This window comes from Passer domesticus, chromosome 1 (assembly GCF_036417665.1).
Source record: "Passer domesticus isolate bPasDom1 chromosome 1, bPasDom1.hap1, whole genome shotgun sequence".
Lineage (NCBI taxonomy): Eukaryota > Metazoa > Chordata > Aves > Passeriformes > Passeridae > Passer > Passer domesticus.
The window spans coordinates 92,404,220-92,430,123 of NC_087474.1; the positions used below are offsets into that span (position 1 = coordinate 92,404,220).

Below are 25,904 nucleotides of genomic sequence, written 5' to 3' on the forward strand. Positions count from 1 at the left end.
GCTAGTCTCTGGTGCATAGCAGGGGGAGTAGAACTAGATGGCCTTTACATTCCTTTCCAACCCAAACTATTCTGCGATTCCATGATTTAAAAAATAAAAAAAAAAGAAAATAATCTTAAAATGGAGGAAAGAACCTTCTTTATTTAGGTCAATGTCAAATATGCATTAAGAATCTACATTAGCAATTGACTGGAAAAGAAACATAATACTGTAATGGCAGTGGATGACCCAAAGTCTCTAATTCTTTCACTATTTGCATTTAAACTAGAAAATAACATTAGTCTTTATTTTTGCATGCTCCGAAGTACAGCAGGCACTTCATGAAAAGATTATAACTTGTTCTACACAAAAATGTACACACTAAGTAGCAAGCTGTATCCAAAAAAGCTCAGGAAATGTGATAAGACAGTTATGTTTTCTATTTCTTTTCTTAGCTTGCTCCTGTACATTTGGCTCTTATTTTCGACAACTGAGCAAGTCCACAGAAGGAACATCAAGATGACACACAAGACAGAGGACTGTGCTTTTTGAGCCTTAGAACACGAAAGGTGAAGAGAGACCTTGCTACTGTCTGTAAGTATGAACTGTAGGGTTACAGAGACAGACTCTTCTTGACAGCGAACAGCAAGAGGACAAGCGGCAAGAGATAAGTGCTGAATAGGAAATTCCATTTAGGTACAAGTAAACATATCATCTCCATAAAGATGGTTCCAGCCCCAAAAAAAGAGGTGCAGAAAAATCCAGCAACCTCCTCCCTGAAGGTACTCAAACTTGCCTAGAGACTCTGTGTTCCAGTGGCCCCTTCCAACATAAATTCTAGTACAACCTTTTGTCCCCCCACAAATTCTAACTTTTTTAATAACTTTTTTTTTTCTCCCTTAGCCTACGCTGAGCTACTGTACTATAGACCTGACTCTTACTCAGTATTTAGTTAAACTATTTTCTAATCCTTTTGCCCTTTGCCCTGTTTATCTTCTTCTGACAACACCTCTTGAATATTTTACCAACCTGGGCTGATTTTCACACCTCCAATCTTTCCTGAGACACTGTTCTGTATGTTAAGCTATAAGCCCACAATAAAGAGTCTATTACTGAGTATATTCTTTCTGAATATTCTGGCATTACTCTGTACTGAACTCTGTCCTCCAATATTGGCACAATTGGACTACAGCTTTGGCTAGTTTATTATTACTTCATGTGTCCTGCTCTCTGTGCATCATATGCATGAGAGAATTTGTGTAACGTGTCAGATAACAGTAGGAGCAACAACTGTCCAGTTCACTTTTCTGCATATTGGTCATTCATGTATTGACAATTCCAAACCAAACCTCACTTAGCTTCAAACATCCCCATTTTTCTGTAGTGCATTTCAAATCCTACTGAGTTCGAAGCTACAGTCACTTAATGTCTGTATCTGTGTAAATCAGGAGGTCCTCATCAGTGCCATTGAGTGTGAACAGAGACAGATGCATGAGCCCTTTATTTACAGGTTACCCATTGAAAGTATTACCTCTGAGAATCATGAACAGCAAACTGATAACTTGGAACCTTTTCCATTTGTTTTCCATCTAAATATCTACCCATCACCTCTCTCAGACTGTTAACCATTTCTGTGGATGTGCTACAGATCTACATGCATAAAATGTGTCAAGTGGCCAGCGCTTTACCTATCCTTTCAGCACATCAGCTGGTGCTCATACACAAGTACAAACACGGAATAGTGTTTCCCTCCTTTCAAGGGGAAGTAGGCTAACAGTTTTTCATGAATATTTCTACATGTTTTACAGCAGAGCTCCCAGGGATCAATTCTTTCAAAAAGAAAAGTGTTTAAATACTATTCTATCACTGCACACACTCCCTAATGAGTCAGATTTGTACTAAAATCCACACTACATATTTTCAAATTCTCAAACAAATTGTGTGCTACAAGATGGAAATAAACTGTTTGAGGGACTGTCAGATTGAGTTAATTTTTATATATAAATCAATTTCAAGGTTCCAGATTAGAATAAAATATCTTTAAATAGTACAAACGTTTTTCCTTAAAGTGTCTTCAAGAAAACTTAATGAGAACTTTCTGCCCTCTTGCTGGTATTTGCAGGAACATTTTACCTAGAGAACAAAGTTAAATTACAACATATTGCTTTGCCTACATACAATGAACAAATTGAAAGATGTAATTTTTACTTTTAGTTCACTAATAATAATCTTAAGTGTTACTAATTATCTACAGTATTTATATTTTCATATATAATCTAGTGTACTTCTTTGTTCAGTGAACTGCTTCCCTGAAATTACAGAATAATTTTTCATTATGAATATGCCCAGGGCAAAGATTTGCAAATTTTTTTGAAACAGAAAAGCTATTTCCCCAGGGTAGCCAAAAGGAAATTTTGAACAATACAGTTTTAATGATGGCAACAAAAATAATGAAGATTTATAACAGTATTAAAAACAGCATATTTTTCTGAAATGTCCTTCCACGATATCATCACAGATAAAAAGAGTGAACAGGGAAAAGAATTCATTACCTGTACTGGTTCTTACACTTTCCACAAACTAAAAAAAAAACAAACCAAAAACCCCCAAAAAAGGCAAAAAACCCCACATATTTTAAAATCCAGTAACTTGATCATTTAATGCTTACCCCTGAGTATCCCATATCCTAATGTATACCCCTGAGTATTTCATAGCTGTTTAAATTCCAATACCAAAACAATGCAAAAAGTTAAAAAAAACCTGGGCTTTCCCCCAAACCTGGACAGTTCACCCCCTAAAAGTTTCAGACAATCTTGACATTATTGTTTTTCACTATTCCACATACCTAAAAGCAAAACCAGGGCTAACATACAGAAAAGTGCATCTTCCAGTGATTAGAAAGAACAACAGCACATATGAGGGCTGTTCATAGACTGATGCCACAGTAATACAGAGTTTATTACAGAATATTCTTTTCTCATTTCATAGCTTGTTAGAATGATTAATTCCCCTCAGTTTCTACCATCTTCCACTTTCCACAGCTAGCTATCAGTGTCACTAACTTTTCCACTCCAACTCTTCAAGGTAGCAATGAGGGAACAGGCACTGCCTAGGTTAGCACCAGTGATGTGCAGATCAGCACATTAACACAAGCAGGAATTTAATTGCCAGCTAAATCAGAGGTTTATACCTGTCACTCCATGTCCCATTGTCTTCAATGCTGCTCACCTGTCCTGCACAGCTGTACCCACTGGGGATGAGGCTCCACCGCAGCCACACTTCCAGTTACCACAAACTCTGTGTCTACACCCACACACATTTTGAATGTGGGGTTACACTTCCTACAGTTTCTTGACTACTCCTGACCACAACATTGTTTGCTATGGTTTCATCATAGTATTGTTTATATTTTTGAAACTTCTCCATATTATTTCCTAAAGTAATGTCTCCCTCTTTCAAAACAATTTACACAGAAAGAATGAGGATAAAGAAGAGCTCCCACAGTGAAGAGAATTACCTCAAAATTACCTTTCCAATACAATTTGCTCTTGATTGTACCCAGTAAGTAACACAGAAAATCTCTGTCTCCTTCCATAGAAAAAAAATACATTTTTATATATAAAAAGCTTCCTAAATATGAGCAGATGCTTTGCTGTCTACACAACTACACTGTAATTGTGAAGGCGGGATCTCTGAATGCGATGAATCATCCATCTTCCGAGCCTGCTTCCTGGCATGCCTCCAGGCACTCATTCTGGCAGGACTGTTTGCCAGCAGCACCTACTTCCACTGCCGCGAGCCCACTCTGGATTATGAGATGTGATACAACCTAAGCACAGTGACACTACATGAAAGGGATAGATCCATACATGTGCTGATCCATGGGGAAAACAGCGACACAATAGCTACTAAATCCTTCTTGCCCCAGAAGAGAGAGTCCTTTTATACTTGGCTCTCAGGACTCTGCTGAACAGCTGCTTAAGATGCAGAAAAAAGCATGACAGGGAAGCCCCATAAACTCAGAAGGACAGCACCATCAAGCATCCCATGGAGAACAAAAGGCTTCAAAAAGTGGGAGTTAATCAAAGCCTTACCTTCCTTGCACTGTGCACTTCTGCTCCACCCCACTGGGTAAAACGACTGTGAAGTCCACCAGTCTGTTTATCATGTTCTCCTTCATGCTCACAAGGTTCTGATCAGAAATTACAGCTGTATCTGCAGGTGACTTGGGCTCACTGTGAATTCTACTTGCTGCAGAAGGTTGATTTGGTGGAGGGGGAGCACGAGCTTTCATTCTTTTCCTTGAGAAAGAAAGGTAAGAAGAAAATTAATAATTTCTTCCAAGAAAATCTAAACATGTTACTAAGAAATATATGTTCTTTTGGCCATAATCTCAGACTGTTTAAAAAAGTTCCTTTAATGCAAGTAATTTTTTTTCTTCATCATTAACCTTTCCAGTAGAGTTGCACTTTTATTTTTCCTCCTCTCTAAAAATACGCTAATTTTTTAATGATGCACTCACTCCTACTGTTTGCTTTCCATGCCCCAGGGGATAAATCAGTTCCATAATTAGGATATGATATAATCATTTTTCTGTTGAGTATGAAGCATGCTCCTATGAAGTGAGAAACAGAAATGCTGGGCCCAGTCCAGACCTGACTCAAGAAAGAGTTGTATTTACGTACATGAATGTTTCCTCAAAGTCAGAATGGCAGCAGTGGAAGCAGGGTGAGGTTTCACTCAGCTATATTTGGGTTCCACAGTATTACTCTACTTGAAACATTGTCTCTTCCTCTGCTCTAAGTTAGTAGTATTAAATCTGGCTCATCATACTTCATAGGGAAGCACCATGAAAAGGTCAACTGTGAATGGTATCACTTCTTACCATGCAACACCAACACTACAGCTCTTTGAAAAGCACTCTGAAAGGAACTCATTCTTCAGTAGCAGGCTATGCACCATGTGTGATATACAGAAAAATTGCATCAGCTTGCACCAAACAAGCAGCATACTTCACAGAGATATAAACCCACCACAAACTTGAAGTTTATTTCTTTGGCAAGCTGCCAGACAGATAAGCAACATATGTGTGCTGTTAAACTTCTGAATAGCTGGCCTCATACCAAACACATGTCTAAGAGGATTAACTCTGATGATTAATACTCCAGTGACCTCTTCTGACTAGATTTACGCTTAGTTTAAGTCAGATTTTAGTGTAACAGATGGAAAAAGCAGTAAAACATTTATGCAGAAATTATTGTGGAGGCCTACCGCCTGCATTTTCTTAATCTGCCTGTTTTTAGGGTGCAGGAAGAGATTATGATTCTTCACACTATTTTTGCCCTGCAAACAACATGAACTCAGGTCCAGAAAGGAAGAGTACAGTAAAAGCACTCTTAACACTTAAAAGCAGGAAAAGCTTAGTGGTCAATTCAGCCAAGGACAAAACTGTGTTTAGGGAAAAAAAAAACCCCAAAAAAACAAAAATCAAACCTGAACTGAAATACCAAATCAAACTCTTCTTTAATAAGAGATGACCTCTATTCTCACAGGTAATAAGGCTAACAGAGTTTGGATTACTACTGTAAGCTCCTGGCCGAAGAAAAAACGAATAGCTTTATCACATTAACAAAAATATCCAAACCAAACCAACCAACCAAAAAAAAAAAAAGTATTCAGAGGCAGTCCAAACCCTCCATACTTTGTAATCAGTATTTGTATTTGACCAATAATCTCTGTGACATGTCTCAACTTGCAAAAGTTCTTTATACTTCCTTGAAAATTGTCATTTCAGTGAGACCTCAGCAAGGCAGAGTCAAATCAGCAGTTATGAAGATACTGCCTTTCCTTCCCTGTGTGCATAACAAATAGCATCCTCTACTGATATGCAGGGAGAGGTACTGCCTTATTTACTAGTACAGAGAAATTTCTCTTTCATCAATTTCCTTGAACATTCAGTTTTTACCCTATATACACTGAGTGAGGCATGAAGTCATCAGTCACAAACTTACAGCTCCTACGCTACTCCCCACTGAGGTGATGATAAGTTCAGAGCATTAACTCTCCATGAACCAAACTCTCAATTTATTTGTCTATTGAAGAAGAAAAAAGAATTTGGGATTCATTTTCTCCTCAGATCCCTTTAAATTTAGCTACAGTTGTTATTTGTAAGCAGGTGGTGAGAGAAATGGGAATTTTGCATACATCCAGATTCATGGCAACGCAGCCTTATAATCATGCAGTTTAAGAACTTCAAATCGATTTACAAATCCTGTAATTCTTGCCCTTCATAATATTGACTATATCAACAGAAGCAGCTATAGAGCTACTATAAACTATAACTTGTTTCTTAAAATAAGCTTTTATTTTTTGTTTTTGCAGCTTGTTCTATAATGTGGGAGCTAATTCCAACACATGGCATCTGACGAAGTACCAAAGAAGGTAGACAGAAAAGAAGCAGGCAAGTGTTCTGAGCCTGGCAGAACCAGTTGCAATTATGATGTACCTCATAAATTCCAGATCTCACAGTGAAAAAAGGTAGAAGAAAAAAAGCAATGGTAATAAAATAATCACAAAACTGAAATTAGCTGAAGCTGTAGACACTTGAAACTTCAGGAAAGAAGTGAAGGACTGAGTTTTGAAGCTAGTGAAGGAGCTGGAAGTAAATTGAGATTATGCTACACAAGGCGTCTGTTCCCTGGCAATAACAAAAACCTGCCTGAGGTTTTCTATGGGAACAGACAAACAAGGTCAGACACCTTAATGAGAGTGTGAGTTTTGTCTTTTTAAAATATTTTTAAAAACTTTTTAAGTACTTCTAAGACAATTCTGCAGTTACAGACCTTGTATAAAACCGCTTGTGGCTGGGGGTGAGAGGGGGGCAGTGTGCACAGTGCGTCAGTAAATCAGGCATCACACCAACAAAAGCATCAGGCATACATTGACCAGCGATGTTCACTTTAACTCCATATAACATCTAACAACACATATTCTTTTTGGCATTATGCAGACAGGGCCTTTTAGATACTACAGTTCTCCTCTTCTTTTGTGCAGGAAGGACAGGGCAGGTCTGTTTCTTTCAGGGACATCAGAGAAAGGAAAAGGGAAAACATTCCCACTGCAGTCTCTCTAACCTAGCAACATTTCAGATGACCTCATACGAACTTTTCCACAATAATGACTTACATAGTCTTACTGTGACAGTTTGAAATTCCTGGTTTTCAACATTTTCCAAATGACAGATCTCAAACTATTTCAGTGGAAGCAGATCCCTCTGCAGTTCACATTTGTGGAGTGATATGTTGCACAGCTTTGCATTTTCTAGCCAACTTTCTGCAACATCTCCGTAGTAGAATGTAGCTCCATGAATCAGAGACTGAAATCCACAGATCTAGCTCTACCTCAGATCTAACATGAGCAGCTGCTTTTTCTGACAAGCTCCAGCAACTGCAGTCAGAAGCTGCCTAGGAGCCTGTTAATACCATTGAATGTGAGTGAGAAAAAAAAAATTCATCTTTCTCTGTCAGAGCAACAATGGTTATAGAGGACAATACAAAAGCACTCCACAATAAAAGCCTTATTTTTATCCCACTAAAATAATGCACAAAGAAAGTGAGTGATTTAAAAGCCTGTTTTGAGCATGGGAAGAAAGGGTACTTTCCATGCTATAACCACAACATACTATAAAAAAGTTGCATACCATTCTTCAGTGTGAGATAAATTCAATCTAAATTTAGTTCAACAGCCATCTTCTCTCCACAAATATCTTTCACTGTGCTCACTACTGAGATACCTGTTAAGACCCTGTACCTGCTCCTAGTCTGCAGGAGAAGTTACAAGTGGAACACTTCAGATCTATGATCAGGTTTAACTCATGGTTACATGAATGCTTCCATCCAGTCCTTGACATGAATGCTTCCATCCAGTCCTTGAGACAGAGACAGTGAAAACAAGCAGCTGATTCTAATACACAAACATACAGTGGCTTTTACTAAGGCTTGAACTACTTAATCTCACTTAACTGTAAATGGGAAAAAAAATGCATATAGTCATGAAATAGCTAGGCAGGATATATAAATCACCTACCAGCACAGTTCTCAGTAAAAGCATCAGGATTCTCAAGATGGAAAAGGAAAAATAAGAAAACTGACCTGTTACAGTTGCAGCTACCACTGACAATTATGGTCAGTGTTTCTGTAGTTCAGCACAGAAGAAACACAAGAGAAATGAAAAGAAGTTTCATCAGATTATGAACTTCAAGACAAGGCAACACAAGCCCTTTGGACCTACGATTTATTAATATATAACTACCAAGCAACAGGATGCAACCTGGACTTTACAATCCCATTCGAGAAAAACGTGATCTCTCTTTTGAGCAGCAGTGGTCCCGGGACTTCCACACCCAGGGCAAAGCTATGCAGAGATTGCCTTTCTTCAGATAAGGTCTAACACACACACACACACACACACACACACACACACACACACACACACACACAAACACACACACAGGCAAAAAGAAAAAACTGAAAGCGAAACAGTGAAATGCTACCCATTTCCACCATTCCCAATAAATAATCCTCTCTGCCCTGTAAAAACAAAGGCAACTTAACAGGTACAGAACAGACTTTATTCCATGCACATCAGCAGGACTTTGGCAAGTGCTCCATAATTCACTAGTTTGTAGAATCTAGTCCTTTCTATGCAAAGTCTCTCTCTAACCATTAATTTTAAACAAGTAAAAGCAACAAAGAAAGCACAAACAAACACATACAAACTGCAGGGGAAAAAAAAATTAAGAATATAAATAAAAGGAGAAAAAAACCACCAAGAAAACTTAAAAACCCCACCCAACAACAAAACCAAGAAAAATCGAGTCCAAAATGAAACAAAAACTCAACCATCCCTTATCATAGCATAACTATGGGAAACATTCATTTTTTATGACAAATAATAATGGCCAACTATCACACTCTGGTCAAGTCAACTTGCAGTCTGGTCAAAAGTCTCAAAGAGGTGCAAAGGGTTTTTCTGTGATAGTTATGCATAGCCCATCTCATAATTAGGAGAAACAAACCAACATGCTCAGTGATGAGAAAATAGAGACACAGCATCCCTTGTGTGAAAACCAGGAAACATGGGAATAAACATTCTTGATTTTCAGGTGATTGGACTCCTACTGTCTTTTGAGGGGAAATCTGTGCATGTATGTTCACTTGCTCCCTTTCCCTTGGCAACTTGCATAGCAAAGTCAGAAGCCCAGCCCTGAGGCACACACCTCATACTCCAAACCACCAAGACACAGCAGGGTAGAAGTCATTCATGCCCAGTGATCTAGCTTGTGAAGAAGATATCTTTCAGAGAACATTTCCTTTTCATTCTTTGTTTCTTGCTTATGGCAAAGCAAAGAAAATCATATCACTGGGTAGGAAAGGGACAACCACTTCATCAGAATAAACAGCATGCTAAGTTTCCTCTTTGTAAGTAAAATCCTTTCAGTTTCTGATGCAGCAGCTCAGAAAAACTGTAACATACACAACACAAATGTAAAGGAAATACAAACAGATCAGCAGCAAGATAAACGCACCTCAAGAATTCTGAAAATGGAAACCAAAAGTCAAACAAATCTCAGAGAGACTGAGAACAGACACCAGGAGAGCATGATAACGTCCGTAACTACTAGAGAGGCACAAATTCACCCAGGCGGCCCTACAGCATAAACTAGAACTCCATTCCACTTTGCCACCTATAACATTTAAATTAACCAATTAAATTAAAAACAAAATGAAAATATCAAAGAACATTATCAAGTTTACTTTATCTATCACAGACTAAATGTACCAATTCATTACAATTACATTGTTGTTCAATGCAACACAGGTAATGTAAACTTTAAAATATCTCATATAGGTTACATTATAATGTAACCTATATAAATGTCTCATAAGTTACTACACTAGTAATGCATATAATGCATTACTATTGTAGTAACTTGTTTCCAATATGATTTTACAGTATTTCGGTAAAATTAATTACACAAATATTACACTTTCTAAAGAGTTGAAATCTTCAGCACACTCTAAGATGGAATGAACTAGATTACCAGTGGATATGGCTCAAGCAACAATTGGGATTCTCTACTTAATTTTTTTAAAAGAAGTTGCAGCTTTGTTTTAGCAGTTTTTACTCTGAATTCCATGGCTACTATAGTATGTAATTATTTTATGCTTTTCTCTTTTCAAACATCCATTGGAATTTCATATTGCTTGTAAAATATCATTCCATTTTTAAGGCAGGATCACACTGACAGAAATGAAAATTTTCACACAATGAAAATTATTTCCTTGCGGGCATGATAAAGTCACCCAAAATAGACAAGAAAAAATAATTTGTTTCTGGCAAAGAAATGAAAGTTATTTAATTATATTTTTGATCTTCCATTTGATTCTACTGATGAGAAACCCTACAGCTTTATGTATTTTAAAAATAAAGTTTCTATGCCAGAAGAAAAGAAAAGGAAATAAAGACCAGAAGCAAATAGAATGAGCACATCTGTAAAAGAGGAAGCAAGGATGGAAGTAAACAATCATGGTTGCCCAAGGGTGAAGTTAAAGCAAAATAAACAGAAGTCAAGGTGAGATGATACAGTTTAATGGAAGTAGTTCCTAATACTATCTCTGCAATTTCAAACTTTTCACCAACTTAACCAATCATTTAAAAGTGTTGAGCTGCAGTTTCCTGGTCTTGCATGTGCCGGTGAATAACTGTTACAAAATTTGCTGCCAGAGGCATTTGCCCATATATGACCCATTTAATGAGACACACTGAAATGTGTCCCAACACACAGCAAAGACCTAGCCACTCTGGTCCTTGTGAGACATTGCTTGGCTGCCTTAGAAGAGAAAACAGGCTTCTGCCCTGGGACTCAGACTCAATGTAGCTGAAATACTGAGGGTTCATCCTCTGACTGGAAGGCTAAATGATTTGCTAGCCTGTGGCTGGTATCCTCAAATAATCATGTTTTTATACATCACCCACAATTTTGATTAAGAATCATAGAGCACTATCTTCCAACAAAAGCCTAATTCTCCTTCCAGTCACTGACGCATTCTCTCAAGATCTGGTACAGAGCAGTGGACATACCAATTTCACAACAGAGTCATTTTTAGGGCCAGAAGAAGCCAGAAGCACTCTAACCTGATCTCCTGTAGTGCATGGGCCATGCAGTGCTCCCCACTACTACTTCAGAAAGCCCTCTCTTGGAGTGAAAGCAGGGATGGACCTGTACACGAGGTGGGCTTTAACTGATCAAGGAATAACACTGGAGCCTAACAAATGCTTTTACACTGAGCAACCACAGCCATGCCAGGGAGCCCAATAGATCTACCTGTATCAGTTCCCAAAACAAAATAGAAGACAAGCCCTAAAGAAAATCTTTTAAAAAGCAGCCAAATCCCCAGATTTGGGTACATGCCCGCTGCAGTTAATGAAAACACTGCCTGAATAAGCACTGTTAGGTCTGTATCACTAATAGCTGTATCATAGGACTTTTGAGATACCACCCACATGTTCAGTGTGTGGCAAAGACCACACTACGAGCTGGTGCCATGCTGTACAACTCCACTGGGTTGCACATCAGTAAAGAGGAATGAAATGGGAGAGCAGTTAACATTATTTAATTATTTACCTAATCTGCTAAATCACATGCTGAAGAAGAACAGAAGTCTCTGGTGGTTAAAGGCAAGAAAGCACAGGTAAGTTCTATTTTGGAAAGGTAAAATTCTCCAATCAGAATACAGCGATATCATATCTCTCAGTCAGAGATACACAAATAGCTTTAACCCTTTAGCTTGGGATATGTGATCCAAATAAAATGCCACCAGCACTTCATGCTGGAGGACAGGTAAGAAGCTTCACCTTCAAAAAAATGTGGTCTGGAAAAGTGAAGTAGAAAAACAGCACTCTAGGTAGGGATGGTAAAGCCTTGCTCTTTTCACAACATTTGCCAGAAGAGAAGCTGCAGATGAATCAAAACATGAATACAGGCAATAAACATTTAGGCTTTAGGACTCAAATATGTTTAGCCATCACTACATCAGCTAAAACTGGCTGCCAGTTTCATGCTGACCAAAATCAAAAAATTGCTGTTAAACTGACTTCCCGAGAAAACAGTAATGCAGTAGTGCAAAGCATTCAATGAACAGCCATCCAATCTTATCTTTACCAGCATTTTTGACATCTTCCTTCATTATCCACAAAGTCACAATGTTTTTTCCCCATTTATCAAGTATTGAGCTGTTCGTCTCATTTGATTGCAAGCAACAATAATATTAAAATAAAGAAAACACTTAAGGAAAATATCACATTGCTTGTCCTCAGCTGAAATATCATCCAATTCCTTCATCTGTGACTAAACCAGGCTGCTTTGCATGGTATGCTTCAGTGGGAAAAGAGAACTCTATTTTTACGTTATTGATACATAAGCATAATGGCATTGGTTAGTCAAAAAACCAAACCAAACAAACAAAATGCCAAAACCATCCACGCTAACATCCCAAATGTAATTAAGAGAGAAAACCAAAATACTGATGCTTACACTGTAAAATGCCCAAGCCCTGTTACCAGGGCACTCTGCTCTGTTCTCTGTGCTCTCAAATCATCACTGTGCTGTTACAGACGCTCAGCTGAGCAGAAAGCAGGCTACAACCATGCAGACAATCCACTTGCACACTGAATTCTCTGCAGAGGGCAAATACTATGGCTGAAGTGTGAAAAACATAAGGTTAAAATCTCTGGCAAGCCAACTAATGAGATTTCTCAGCATTATTCATGAGGTTATAGTCAGGTTCATGTTGGTTAACTGGACTCTTACTAACCATGCTCACCTGTGGAAAACACTGTCATGAGACAGAGTATTTCCAAGCAGGCTGGAAGCACTGCTGGCTTTCTGCTTATTGTGGGCAAATGGACATCCTTCAGATGCTCAACTCTGCTGCCTGTCAGCTGTGGTTTTGTGAGGATGCCACAACTCCATGACGAGCTCTCTAGGTCTGGAAAGGTACCTTGCCAGTTCTAATAGGCTTTATTAACACACAATAGTCTTTATCATGTTTGTTAACAGTGAATCATGTCAGCAATGAGCAGATGATTTGTTTCTAGAGGGGTCAAAAGGCTAAAGGTATGGTTTCTCAAGCCTGAAGCTATTTCAGAAACACTTGTACTGCATGTTATCCCTGAAATGATAGGTGTTGTTCAGATTTCAGGGTGGTTGTCCTTTCTTAATCTCTTATCAACAATCACCTTCAATAAAAGTTTATTGCTTAGCAACACTGATTTATAAACTCTCCTGTAGTGACTTGCACTGTCAACTAACTTGCAAATTCAAGGTGCATTTGCACTGTATTGTTAAGCAAAGATTGCTCCCAGATTGCACTCTATTTTTGTACCTACAGACTTTTAACCTCACTACCACTTCCTCAGAATCACTCTCTAGAGGCCTGAAGACCATAGATTAGTGCTCCTTGCAGTAAAGTGTTTGCCTTATTCCCACAGAAGATGCAATAGTTTTGAAAGAATCAAGGAAAAACAATATATATGGTTAATGAAATTCTGATGTGATCTACTGTGCTGGCTAATTCCTAAGTTTTATAATATGCTTAGAAGGCAGTGAGCAATTCAGTGGAAAACCACTAACTAATTACTACAGAATATTATTTGTACTAATACCTTTTTCAACTAGAAGCAGCCTTAAAACAGTGTCCATCTGAGGTGCAGATGAGGAATAATGATTACCTGCATGATCACCTGTTTAAATAGGTACATGTGGGGTGAACACTAACAACTGTTACTGTAAGCTGACAGATCATAATTCCTCATCCAGTGACAATGCTCGAGGAATACACCACTGAAGCTCATTTCATCTATTCACCCTGACACAAACAGATCCTGCAAAAACAGGCAGACAATGGTTATTAAGGGAGAATTTTCAGAATTACACCTATGTTATTCTACCTACCTCCACTCAACTATCTGCAAATGGTGACAAGATCACAGATACATCAGAAAACCTTGATGTACCAAAGAAAAGGACACAGACAAAAGTTAAAGGCTCTGACCAGAGTAAAGAGGCATCCTGGCCCAGTTCCAAAGCACGCCTTGGACCCAAAAGGCTTCTCAAAACATTAGAAACATGTACTTCTAGGCAGGAATTCAGTCAATAAATAGCAACTACCCCAATGTCTTTACAGGCTGCTAGAGTGTAGCTGTGCTTCTGAAACCTACTAAGTTTCTTCAGCTACAAGGATTTGGGCAGGAGAGACACAAAACACAGCAGGCAGGACTACAAAAGCCATTTATTTTCCAGCTGCACTGCACTCTCCTAAAATGGGAAACACCTCTGTGCTTCCTCTCAAATTCACTTGCCCTTGGAGAAGCACCCGTGATCTTATCATGGCTGACCTTACATCAAATTTCCTGGGGCGGAGAAGGAAAAGCTGTGTCCAAGTCCAGTGCCCACTGTTACCCATACATTCAAAAGTCCACATCTGCTGACATATTGGAAGATAAACAAGAAGACAACTTGCTTTGGATTTCCTGATCTAGAAGACAAAAGGCGTGAATTTACCCCTTTTTTTAAATCTAGAGTTATTCTGTAAATTCTAAATGTAGAAAACTACATGACATACAAGAAGCCACCTCCCGAACTACAGGGCTGATAAGCTTCTCTTTGGAGCTAGAAAAAAATCCCCTAAAATATCTAACAATGCATTTTTTTGTGAGATATAGTTTACATTCACTCACAGAGAAAAAGATTCAGAGGTGCCAGGACATTCCTTACTCTTCCTAATCATCTTAATTAGCATTTATAATTCGGTTTTAATACATACTCCGAGGAATACACACAGCAAGGAATCACATACAGCAGTATATTAAATGAAGGTTAATGAGGAACAAATGCAGTGTCAATGAGATAAAGAAACATCCAACTTTGGCACAAGTCTAAACTGTCGTCAGACCCTGTACTTCTCAGATGCCACATGTGCTTTTATGAGGAAATCTCACAGCTTCAGCTGACTTTGTGTGTATTTTTCTGGTGCTGATTTGCTTAAATAAATTTCTTATTAGAACCACAAGTATTTTGCTTTCATTTTTTTATGATATTTTCTTCTTTCAAAATGACACAGGAATCAAGTACTTCTCAGTTTAAACTAAAATTAAAGTATTTTGGTTTATTAAAAGCAAATCATAACTTCAAGTAAGAAACGCCACTCCAATTCTAGTATGGAGGTGAGAGAGCTACATTAATATAGATACCAGAATGTCTGACCAAAAAGAATACTGCAGATGTTAGCACATAAATACACTTACAACACCAAACAGGAGGACTCTGAAGTATGATCCTGATTTATCAAGTAAGAAAAGAAGTGTTGTAATGATTTTTATATGCCAGCAAATCCAATTTTTTTAGTTAGTTTCCATTTAAAATTCTCTTTAATGTATCCTGTAGGCATACACGTTACTTAATGGATTTTATATCTCTCAAAACCAAAAATTATATAGGCCTCATGCAGTGCAAACTAGAGCACATTATAAAGAAAATCTTGATAAATTCAGGCATGTCGACACACCCAGACAGTATCAAATGAGAGAGGAAAGAGCCAAATACCCTCCCTCTTTATCACACACACTCAGATCAGGGATGATTATTGTGGGCATTTCACTGATGTGTGGCACTGGCTCAGGACACAGGAAACAGGCAGGAGTCAGGACCATTATGGACTTTACAGAGTAAAACCAAGACTTTCCTGTCAGCAGCCTGGAATCCACAGGAATGGCGTTACATGTTATCCATGAGAAAACATCACCAAGAGACTGAAGGCATCTGCTGCTGAGGAGCTTTTAATGCTGCTCAAGAGATAACTGCATGCAAACATGCTTGAGGCTGCCCTGTAACTACTGATGGGGCATCATAGCAGTGATTGCAAGATTTTGTAGACATGTCTGAGCCAGCTGCACACTCAGCAGAGCCTACAACACCCACACAGGAAGAAACAGGATATATTAGACTACCTTATAACATGAACTGCCACAGTTACACTAGAAGTGGCAAGAGGCAAAGATACCTCAAATGTAAGCAACAAAAAAATGGTGATTTAGAGCTGGTCTTTTAACCAAGAGACTTCCATCTCCTTGTCAAAAACAAAGAAACAGCAGCATTAATGACATCCAATTTCTTCCAGGTTCCTTGTCTTGTCTGAAATGCTTTTCATATAAGAAAGGGTGACAAGTCTCATGAGCTCTTTTCAGTGCTGGAGCACTTAATGACTGTCTTCAACTCTGGACCTTATCCTGCAGCTGTCACCTCACTGGTTACAAGGCCTCTTCTCCCTACCAGCCACCAACTTTCCAGACACTTATGAAAAGCTAGTACATTAGCTTTTCTTTCTCTCATCAATTAACCTGAAACCAAATTAACCAGTGAAAAAAACCAATTATTAAAAAAAAATACAGGCAAAGAGAGAACATCATGAAATAAACTTAATCTTATATTTAGCATTGCATGGCCACACAAGCTGTTAGCAGACTCTGCTGAAATACAGGTGTCTGCTCCATCTCAAAGCCCCTACCTGGCAACAGTGAATGAAAGCACAAGTTTGGAAGTGTTTGACTATAGAGCTTCCTCATCACAACTGATGAAAACCAGAACAAAGATATCCTGGACTCAGTTAAGTCAATGGGACTTTTGCCACTGATATTGCAGAAAGCCAAGTTTTCATTCTGCCAGAACCTCAGCAGAGCTCAGTTTCACCTCTGTGCTGACAGCCCCACTTTCTGTCTCTCCCAGTGAGAATGCAGCTTTCAGGTACCAAAAGAACTTGGGAGCATCAGCAGCATGGCACCTAGAGAAGCTGTGGGAAGTGGAGAGCAACTACATGATAATGCCCTGGGCATTCAACCAGCTGCCTTTTAGCTCTGCAAAGGCACAGTTCTCTTAAATGCTCTTACTACATCTTACAGAAAACCAGGAGAATACAACTAAGGCGTTGCAAAAAATAAAAGGGGAGAAAGGAAAAAACATCAATTAAAAAAGCAAGCAAGGCTATCTTCATGTGTTACCACCCTGCCTTTTTACCATTTCCGATTCTAAAATGAGTCAGAGAGGTCAAGGAAATCTGAGGACACCAGATAAAGTCAGACCTGCCACACCACAATTTCTCTGGTCACCTCCTCTGAAATAGGAAGGCCAGTGGCATAGTGATAATTGGTGAAATTACCAGCATAGAGAGAGCACTCTCTGAGCCAGCGCCTAACAGTTGCTCACTTGACATGTGTTGGCACTCTGCTTCCCAAAGAGAGATGATGAGAACACTCAACTGCTAGCAAGCAGACCTAGCATCCCCTCTCTTGCTTATTTGACTTCCCAGACAGGAAAATCCTGAATGCAGCTTACAGAGCCATGCTCCTCCAAAAAAATCTCTTCTGAGCCCAACATAAACTGCAAAGCAACAAGCAAAGCAACAAGACAGGAGAAACCCAGAGTTACATCTACTAAAACAAGAGTGAAGGGGCTTTTCTCCCTTGTGTTCTAATTCTAGCCCTGAAGAAATAACTGGTGCAATCCCTGCAAGCTCAGCTGACCCCTGTACTTCAGGATAAATTCTGCTGAATTAGCATGGGCTACTCACAACAGCGTGGGAAGGAAGTGCGCACTCTCCTGCCAGGAACACAAAAGCATTTCCACAGCCACATCTGCTGCACATCATAATTGACAAAAGCACAGGCCTGCTTCACACCTTCTCATGACATACAGCATGTAAAGGCTGTTCTCCCCTTACTCAAATGTGCATCATGCATATATATCTGATGTAGAAAGTATGTTATCAGCTATATGCCATCATTTCTGCTTCTGAGTCAGTAACATATTAAAAGCAGGACTAAACAATATACAAATTATATTCACTGTTCAGATTCAGCTGTTTCTGTACAGCATTGTTTCTGTACAGCATCTTCTATCAACTTCCTCTACAACAATATGAATAAAGAAATTATTATGGACATCTACTAACACAGGCACAAGCAGATCTTGTTGACTACTACTTGTTGCTCTACAAAAGGTTGCCACCAAATGCTGACTTCAAAGCAAGTACATTTCCAGCTCAGACTGCAGTTGCCCCAGGCCTCATAGCACGCTAAATCCAATTTCACAGCATCTGGGAACAGATCAGCCATCAAAAGATGAATGTGTTTCGAAAACTGCTTGACCAAATGTTTTTTTTCCCTCATCCTGAGCAGGGGGTGACAAAATTATATGACAGAAATATTACCATGCAATAATGGAAGATATGAGCAATTGCAACCACTTGTGAATCATCACTACCCATGTTCAGAGCCAGAGAAACAGACATGGAACCATTCATGCACCCAGACATGAAGGCATTTGTGCACCATGGTCTTCAGCTGTGCCAGGGGAAGCTCAGGCTGCACATTAGAAAAATATTCTTCACAGAAAGAGAAGCCCATTCCAATGGTTGGGCATTAGAATGGGCTGCCCAGGAAGGTGGTGGAGTCATCATCCCTGGAGGTGTTTAAAAAAAGACTGGATGTGGCACTCAGTGCCATGGTTTAGTTGATAAGGTGGTGTCAGGCCTTAGGTTGGACTTGATGATGTCTAAGGTCTTTTCCAGCCTAGATCATTCTGTGATTCTAATGGTGTCATTTGTTGGCTATAATGTAATTATCACATCCTCACAAGAGGATGCACTAGATTTGACAGAGCAGTTGATCTGTTACGTCCAGAAACACAGTAACAGAGAACACTGAAGGTTTTGCCTGGCATGCAAGTATCAAAAACCATGCTCATCAAAAATCACATATCCTTTCTGCTTATTATGAAGCAGCAAATGAATGCCCAGAAGCAGATGCCTCCTGACATATGCTTGACATCAGCAGCAAAAAAGTCTGCCTTGAGTGAATCAAACACTTCCATATACTCAAGCCATTCATACAGGCATTAACCAAAGTAGTATTTGCATGCAGCCCTGTTTCCCTGTTAATATCTAAAGACTTATTAATACATCAACCTTATTCAAATTATCCTGACCATGCTGTTGTTAAAAGCAAGCTATGCTTTATCACACATGTCCTTGACCACAGGATTAGGTCCAGAGAGACAGGGTAGGAAGAGTGAAAATTTCATTTCGCTACAGCTTCTTCTCTCAAAGCAAATAATGACTTAAAAGTTTAATCTTTGACTGAATGAATACCTGGCATGTTTATAGTCTTGGCAAATGACAGCTAAACTAAACATATATGAATGGTGTCACATAACAAGTTTAACCACTTATTTTTAAACTTGGAAGAGTCTGGACAACTGAAAATATCTGGGTTGGGCTTATGAATTCCACACACCCTTTTTTGTGCACTCAGTCTGCATAGCTGGTAGAAGTAGGTGGCATGAAATGATGAAAAAATATCTGAAAATTCAGAAGAAATTTGAAACAGAAAGAAAAAAGAAGCCGAAGATAAAAAAGAAAAATTTCCTATACCAGTGATATTAATGGGAAAATAGAGTGTAGCATAATATTGCTTTTCATTTCTGCTGCAGAGGAGGATGGAACAGTCTTAGGATAGAGAAAAAACCCTTTACATATGATATTACTATTGAACAATTAGTGGTAGCATGAATAGAAATAACACATAATAAAAATTAAATAGCCTAACCCTAACCTCACTCAGCAGTTTCTCCCTTGAATCAGCAAACTCATACCTACAAAGAACTGCTATCATGTAGACAAGCAATGTGGTTTGTTGCATTTCATTATGTGTACATATAAAAGCAAATTTCTGTCAATCCCTAAACATCTTAATTGTTGAAAGAAGAAACAAGTGATATTAAAAGAAGTCTTATTCTGACTTCATTGGTATTAACAAGTAATTTTACAAGTAATTATTTCTATTATTTGCAGTCTCTTCTTCAGGTAGTCTGAAGAAAAGCCACAGACATGCAGAGCCCAAATACAGCTATATCCCTCCAAGTATTTTCCTAGGCAGTGTCTTGATATAAACTGGGGAAATGGGGAGGGAGATGAGGCAAGAGAAAGACTATTTAAAGGACAAGTATACAGGTTTGCAGCACATTAACAAAAAGGGTAGATGCTCCTCCCAGCGCCCAGCTGGCAGCTGCCATCTGGGTTCATCCCAGTCCTGCACAGGGGCTCAGTCATGCCCTGCTCTGGAGCCAACTGGAAAGGCTGTATCATTCCTCACGAGGGCTGTCCCCTGGAAGTGATGCACAACAGCTAAAAATCAACAACACCAGCAAAAGTGGAGATGCTGAGAATAAATAAAATGTCAAATTTGACTTCTCCAGTTCAGGAACACTGCCTGGGAATCCACAGCTGAGGCACAAGCAGAGGCTGTGGGACAGGAAGGTTCCATTCATTTCTCTGCTGCAGGCAGATCTCTCTACAACTCAGACAGATCCCTCCACCTCTTCAAGCTCATCCAGTTTGTCCTTCTCTGGAAACACACATATTACAGCAAAGTGCTCAGACACCATGGAAGAGCATCTTCCCCAACAAAGAAGTCTCTTGAGAACATGCCCAGTGACCTGAGCTGTCTGAGACCCAAAAGTGACTTAAGCATCAGGCTGAGTGCATGAAGCCTTGTGTGAGAAAATACAGCCTCTGCAGAAGAACACCAGCTAACAGGGTGTGGAAGCCAACACCAGCAGATCTCACTAAACTCCAGGTTCATGCCAGACCCAGAAGGGCTACACAGTAAAAAAAATGCAAAACTTTCAGGCCAATACACCTCTCCCCACCCTGAGCCACTCAGGTCACTTTCACCCCATGTCAAACACAGGATGTGCCTTATGAAACTACCCAAGAAAACTAAGAAGGCCAATGAGAAGCTTCACCTGCAGCACAGAGGTGGCAGAATGTAAGGCCAGCAGCATGGGATCATGTGCTGCCTCAGGTTTTGGCAAGAGGGCTTCAGTCTTACCTTTGTCCTGCAGCTTTGGCTGGCAGTACACCAGAAGAAACTTTAAAGTCTACCATCTAAACAAGCCAGACCTCTTCTTTAATTAAAATGAACTCACAAATCCCATGAAATACAAAGATAAAATAAACCACAAGAGCACCCAGTAAAATCAAATATTTAAAGAAATAAACAGCAGTTTCTTAAATCCAGCTCAGGGAATGCTCCTTCAACGTCAAGTGCTGAAGTAAAGCAACTGCAGCTTCCTCTTACAGTATCACCACACAGGGATGCAGCAACACATATGGATGGTGGCAGACAAGCTCTGTGTACTGTCTGAAACACAAAACCCCATCCCTGCATTTTTACTTCAGATTTTCAGTCGCCTTGTTACTCAATACATGCCAGTAAGCCAAGGATTACCATCATTAAAATACTAACTTTTCACACAGATTACATTAGCAGCAACGGTCTTAAAAACAGAGACAAATCAGCCAAATTCTAATGGTCCTAATTTTCAAAAACATATCACTTTTTAAAAAAAGCAAAAGAAGCAACTCATGTCATAGAGATACCTGTCACTGTTAGTAAGGCATCTGAACTGTTGCCAACTTTCTTATGCTCACACCTTGACACCCTTTTTTGAGAACTACAGTGATGGGAACACAACTTTGAGTTCAAGAGCTTCCTGGTCATTTGCTGTGGCAACCTGTTGGTAAAATGGGTGTGTAAAAAAAATTATAATAACTACTTATAATAATTAATTATAATAAATTATAATAAATGGGCATGCAAAGTGGGCATGTAAAATAAGAAATATGGATCTATTTAAATTATTCACATGTAGAAACAGAATGATTTAGAGTTGGAAGGGACCTTAAATATAGTCTTCATGTCTTCTGCCATGACTGCAGAGGAAACAGCCTTAAAATGAGACAGGAGAGATCAAAATTAAAGATTCACTGTTAGGGTGGTCAGGCATTGGAATAGGTTGCCCAGGGAGGTGGTGGAGTCCCCAGCCCTGCAGGTGTTCAAGAGATGTCTGGATCTGGTGCTGGGTGATGTGGTTTAGGGGTTACAGTGATAGGACTGGGTGGACAGTTGGATTGGCTGAGCTTGAAGGTCTCTTCCAAACCTGGTGATTCTACGATTCTTCCAACCATCCTGCCATGGGCAGGGACATCTTCCACTAAATCAGGTTGCCCAGAGCTCCATCCCACCTTGCCCTAACACTTTCAGGCACAGGCACGGAGCATTCATAACTTTGGGCAACCTGTTCCAGTGCCTCACCACCCCCACAACAAAGAATTTTCCCTAATATCCAATCTAAACTTACTCTTTTTCAGTTTGAATCTATTCCTCCTTGTACTATGACTACATGACCTTGTAAAAAGTCCCTTTCCAGATCTCCTGTAAGCCTTTTTTAGGTACTGAAGGCGCTATAAGGTCTCTCTGGGGCCATCTCTTCCCTAGGCTAAACAAGCCCAACTCGTCTCTGCCCGGTCTTCACAGGGGAGGCGCTCCAGCCCTCTGTAATGCTCAGTTTACAGCATCGCTTCTGTTTTCGAATCTTTAAAACCTGTTATCTTTCTCCTGAGAGCGAAAAAAAAAAAAAAAAAGGCAAAGCGGGAGGGAAAAAAAAAAACCCAAAAAAAAAAAAAAAAAAAAAACAACAAAAAACCAAAACAGAAGGTCCTTTTTCATATTGATACCAAACGTTTGTTTGCTGATGCCGGTATTTTTAAGGAATGAACAAGGTCGGGTGTTTGCCCGCAGCGCTCGGCGAAGGAGCAGAGGGGGGCAGAGAGGCCCAGGCGCCGCCCGGGGGAGCTCTGCTGCCCGCGGCTGCCGGAGCTCCCTCCTCCTCCTCCTCCTCTCCTCCTCCTCCCTTCCCTCAATCTGAGCGCAGCCCGGCCGCAGCTGCCCGCGCCCCGCGCTATTTCGGCGTGTCAGAGGGGACGCTCCGACTAGCTTTCTGAATAGTGCTTTTAAACACTATTTTTAGCTCTTGCCTTCTTATTGTTCACGGTGGAAAACAAATACAGGAGCCAAAAGAGAAATCCCCTTTCCTCTGGCAAAACTGCGCTAATTACGCCATCATTAGAGAATGAACTTAATCGAATCACAAAAGGCGTCTGGGCTAACCCTGGGCCTGGGGGAACAACTGTCTGGCTGATTTTGTAACAATCCTTACAGAAATAAAACTGATAAATGTTTAATTCCCTTGGTTTGTGAATCAGCATTGTCCATTACATTAAAGGTCCATTACCCTTCCTTAACCAATGAAATAACCGGCTTCCAAGACCTCTTTAACATACATATCCTATTACCAAAGTTTATTTCTGAGCAACGTCTATTTGGCAAACTATCCATGAAACTGAGAACTTTTATATTTTTCTATTTAAAAAAACATGCACACAAGATTTATGAAAGAAAACCGTGGACAAGGCATGGAGATTTTAAACTGTTTCCACTTACCATTACACCAATAGAGCTAAAAGGGTCCATCGTTTAAAAATGTAAGCAAATCTGTATTACTAGTACTTATAGTGTTTTATTTTAACTTAGAAAATGGAAAGGTGTAGATGATTTCTCATGATCATTTCCTGAGTTTACAGTAAATCCACGAGACAACAGCAGTAATGTTACTCTTGTAAAATCTTGCTTGGGACTAGATAGAATAGTAGCACATTAATTGCATCTTCAGGGTGGAAGGCATCAGGAGAAATAGAACAAATGTGAAGGCCATATTTGTACAAACTGGGGAAAAATGAAATGAGAAAAAATTAAGTTGCAGAAACAAAGAAAATAAAAATCAAAGAAAAAAATAAACAAAAGGAGAAGGATGTGGCTTGCCAGATTGATCCTATCTTGGCAACTGTTGGCAAGAAGGTATGCTTAAAACTTGGAGTACTGCAGCACTGATAAAAGGATGAAAAAGCCTAAATCCAGTTGGGAAACAAGAAAGAGGATACACACCCCTTCTTCTTAAAAAGGTCATTATTTTACACTATCTGTTGCTTCAGAACCACTCTCATCACATTTTATTTCTATTAATTACCTGTGTCATAATAAGGAGTCACATTTTACATTTTCAGCAAAATTCATGACTGTTAATAACATGTAAGGAAGTTGTTTAGAAATTGAGAAGAGCAGAGAGCAAATGCCTACTCTCTCCAAAAAGCAACAGCAGGGCTGCTGGAAGAATTAGACATATGAACTACTACATTTGCTGCTTTGCGCAAGCAGAGAGATTCAGAGTTGCGGTTTTCTGAACCTAACCTACAGATATCTCCATTAGTTAATAATCAGAAATCTGTCATTCTGCAACTCAGCCCTCAGTTTAAAACAACTCACTAACATTTTTAATTACTTTTTAAGACTGCCAGTAACATTTGACCCAGACTTATCCAAAGGCTGTCTAAAGGGCCACGCTTTCCAGCTGAAAAGGGTCTGCAGAGAAATTTAGTACTGCCAGATACCCAGTGTATCTGTTCTTTTTTTTCAGTAATCTGTTGAAAGCTAATCTTCATTGAAAGCCAATCTTCAGTATCACAAGTAAGGCATTGTCTGCAACAGGAAAAAAAAAAAAAAGAGACCACTGTCTCTACTCCTGTTGCATATACTATAAATATTCTACAGTATTCCATTTTGGAGCAAGAAAGAAAAGGGGAGGCACATTTTTTACAGTCACTATAGGAGGATTATACATCATGTTGCAGAAAATAATAAATTGATGGAATAAAACCAGATGCCTTAGGCATATTCAACTTCCTGACAGAAAAATGCTTACTATTACATCAGTCATTCTACAGCTTGATCCAGAAATCCCAAAACAGTGGCTGTTTTCCTCACATGAGTTTTTCCTCACATCAATTGAATTAAGCTGCAATTTGCAGTGATTTCACAAAAACCCCTTCCTATAATATATCTATCTGAAAAAAATACTTTAATAGGATAAATGTCATAAATATACAACTTCACATAGGTTGTTTTAGAAATTTTTTTTTTTTTCACCACATCAATTTACTCATCTCTGCTTAATTCTGAACTCCTTTTCTGTTCTGTTCTAGATGAGCAGAACATCCTGACATTGCCAGTGGTTGACCTGAAGTCAATCAGTATAATACTCCATGATTTCTCACAATCTCTCTATCTAATGCCAACTACAATGATCAAAAACTAAGTGAATACTCATGTTTGAATAAGAGCTTCAAAGAAGGGGGAAAAAGTATGCATGTTAACACTTTCTGCACTCAGGAATATCCTAAAACAAACTACTCTTTTCTATTCTATTGTTGTATCTTGCATTTAAGAAACCTTAGACATTGCACTAGCAGAGGGGCTGAAATACTGACTAATGGAAGGGGTCTGACATCTGTCCAGCATGAGACAATGTTCTTGAAAACTCAAGAACCTTGTTGGCATGTTGCAGTATTCATTAAAAATAAAAGGCAGTAATTGCTTTTTCATAGTAACAGCTGTTGGATTGTGAATTCACCAAGAAAACACACAGCAAATGAAGCACATACAAGAACCTAAGGAAACCATATGCTAAAAGGAGGATTCCCAGATCATAATGAGGTAATGAATGAGCTATTGCTGAGAGCCAAATAGGAATCCCACTGAAGTATGTTTTTAATATACGTTACATCATTATAAATTTACAACAGAATAGACACTGATATTCTGCTATGGGCAAAGTAACCTTGCTCCTATTAGTCTGATTTAATCCTTGGAAATGAGCTCCACATTCCATCCCATTATCAGTTTTGTCTCAAGACTAAATAGAGAAAACTGACACTTTAGAAATGCTCCCAAAATTTGTGTTTCTGTATAAAGTTTATGGTCTCCAGCTGTCACAATCTTAAAGACAATCTGTACTTTGGTATTTCATGATGAAAATTTGGTATTAAGGACACTCAATATCATACATTACTACACAC

General features: G+C 39.1%; 1 protein-coding gene across 9 annotated transcripts in view; it reads right to left on the reverse strand.

Moving 5' to 3' along the window:
- COBL (cordon-bleu WH2 repeat protein) overlaps positions 1-25,904 on the reverse strand; it is a 157,573-nt gene that overhangs the window by 110,549 nt on the left and 21,120 nt on the right. For 8 of the 9 annotated variants that reach the window (XM_064429492.1, XM_064429479.1, XM_064429485.1 and 5 more), the window contains exon 2: positions 4,074-4,280. In XM_064429492.1, the coding sequence (XP_064285562.1) occupies positions 4,074-4,280 (207 nt within the window). Of the gene's footprint in view, positions 1-4,073; positions 4,281-8,129; positions 8,256-25,904 lie in introns of those variants that run through there. The other variant, XM_064429481.1, reaches the window with a different exon arrangement.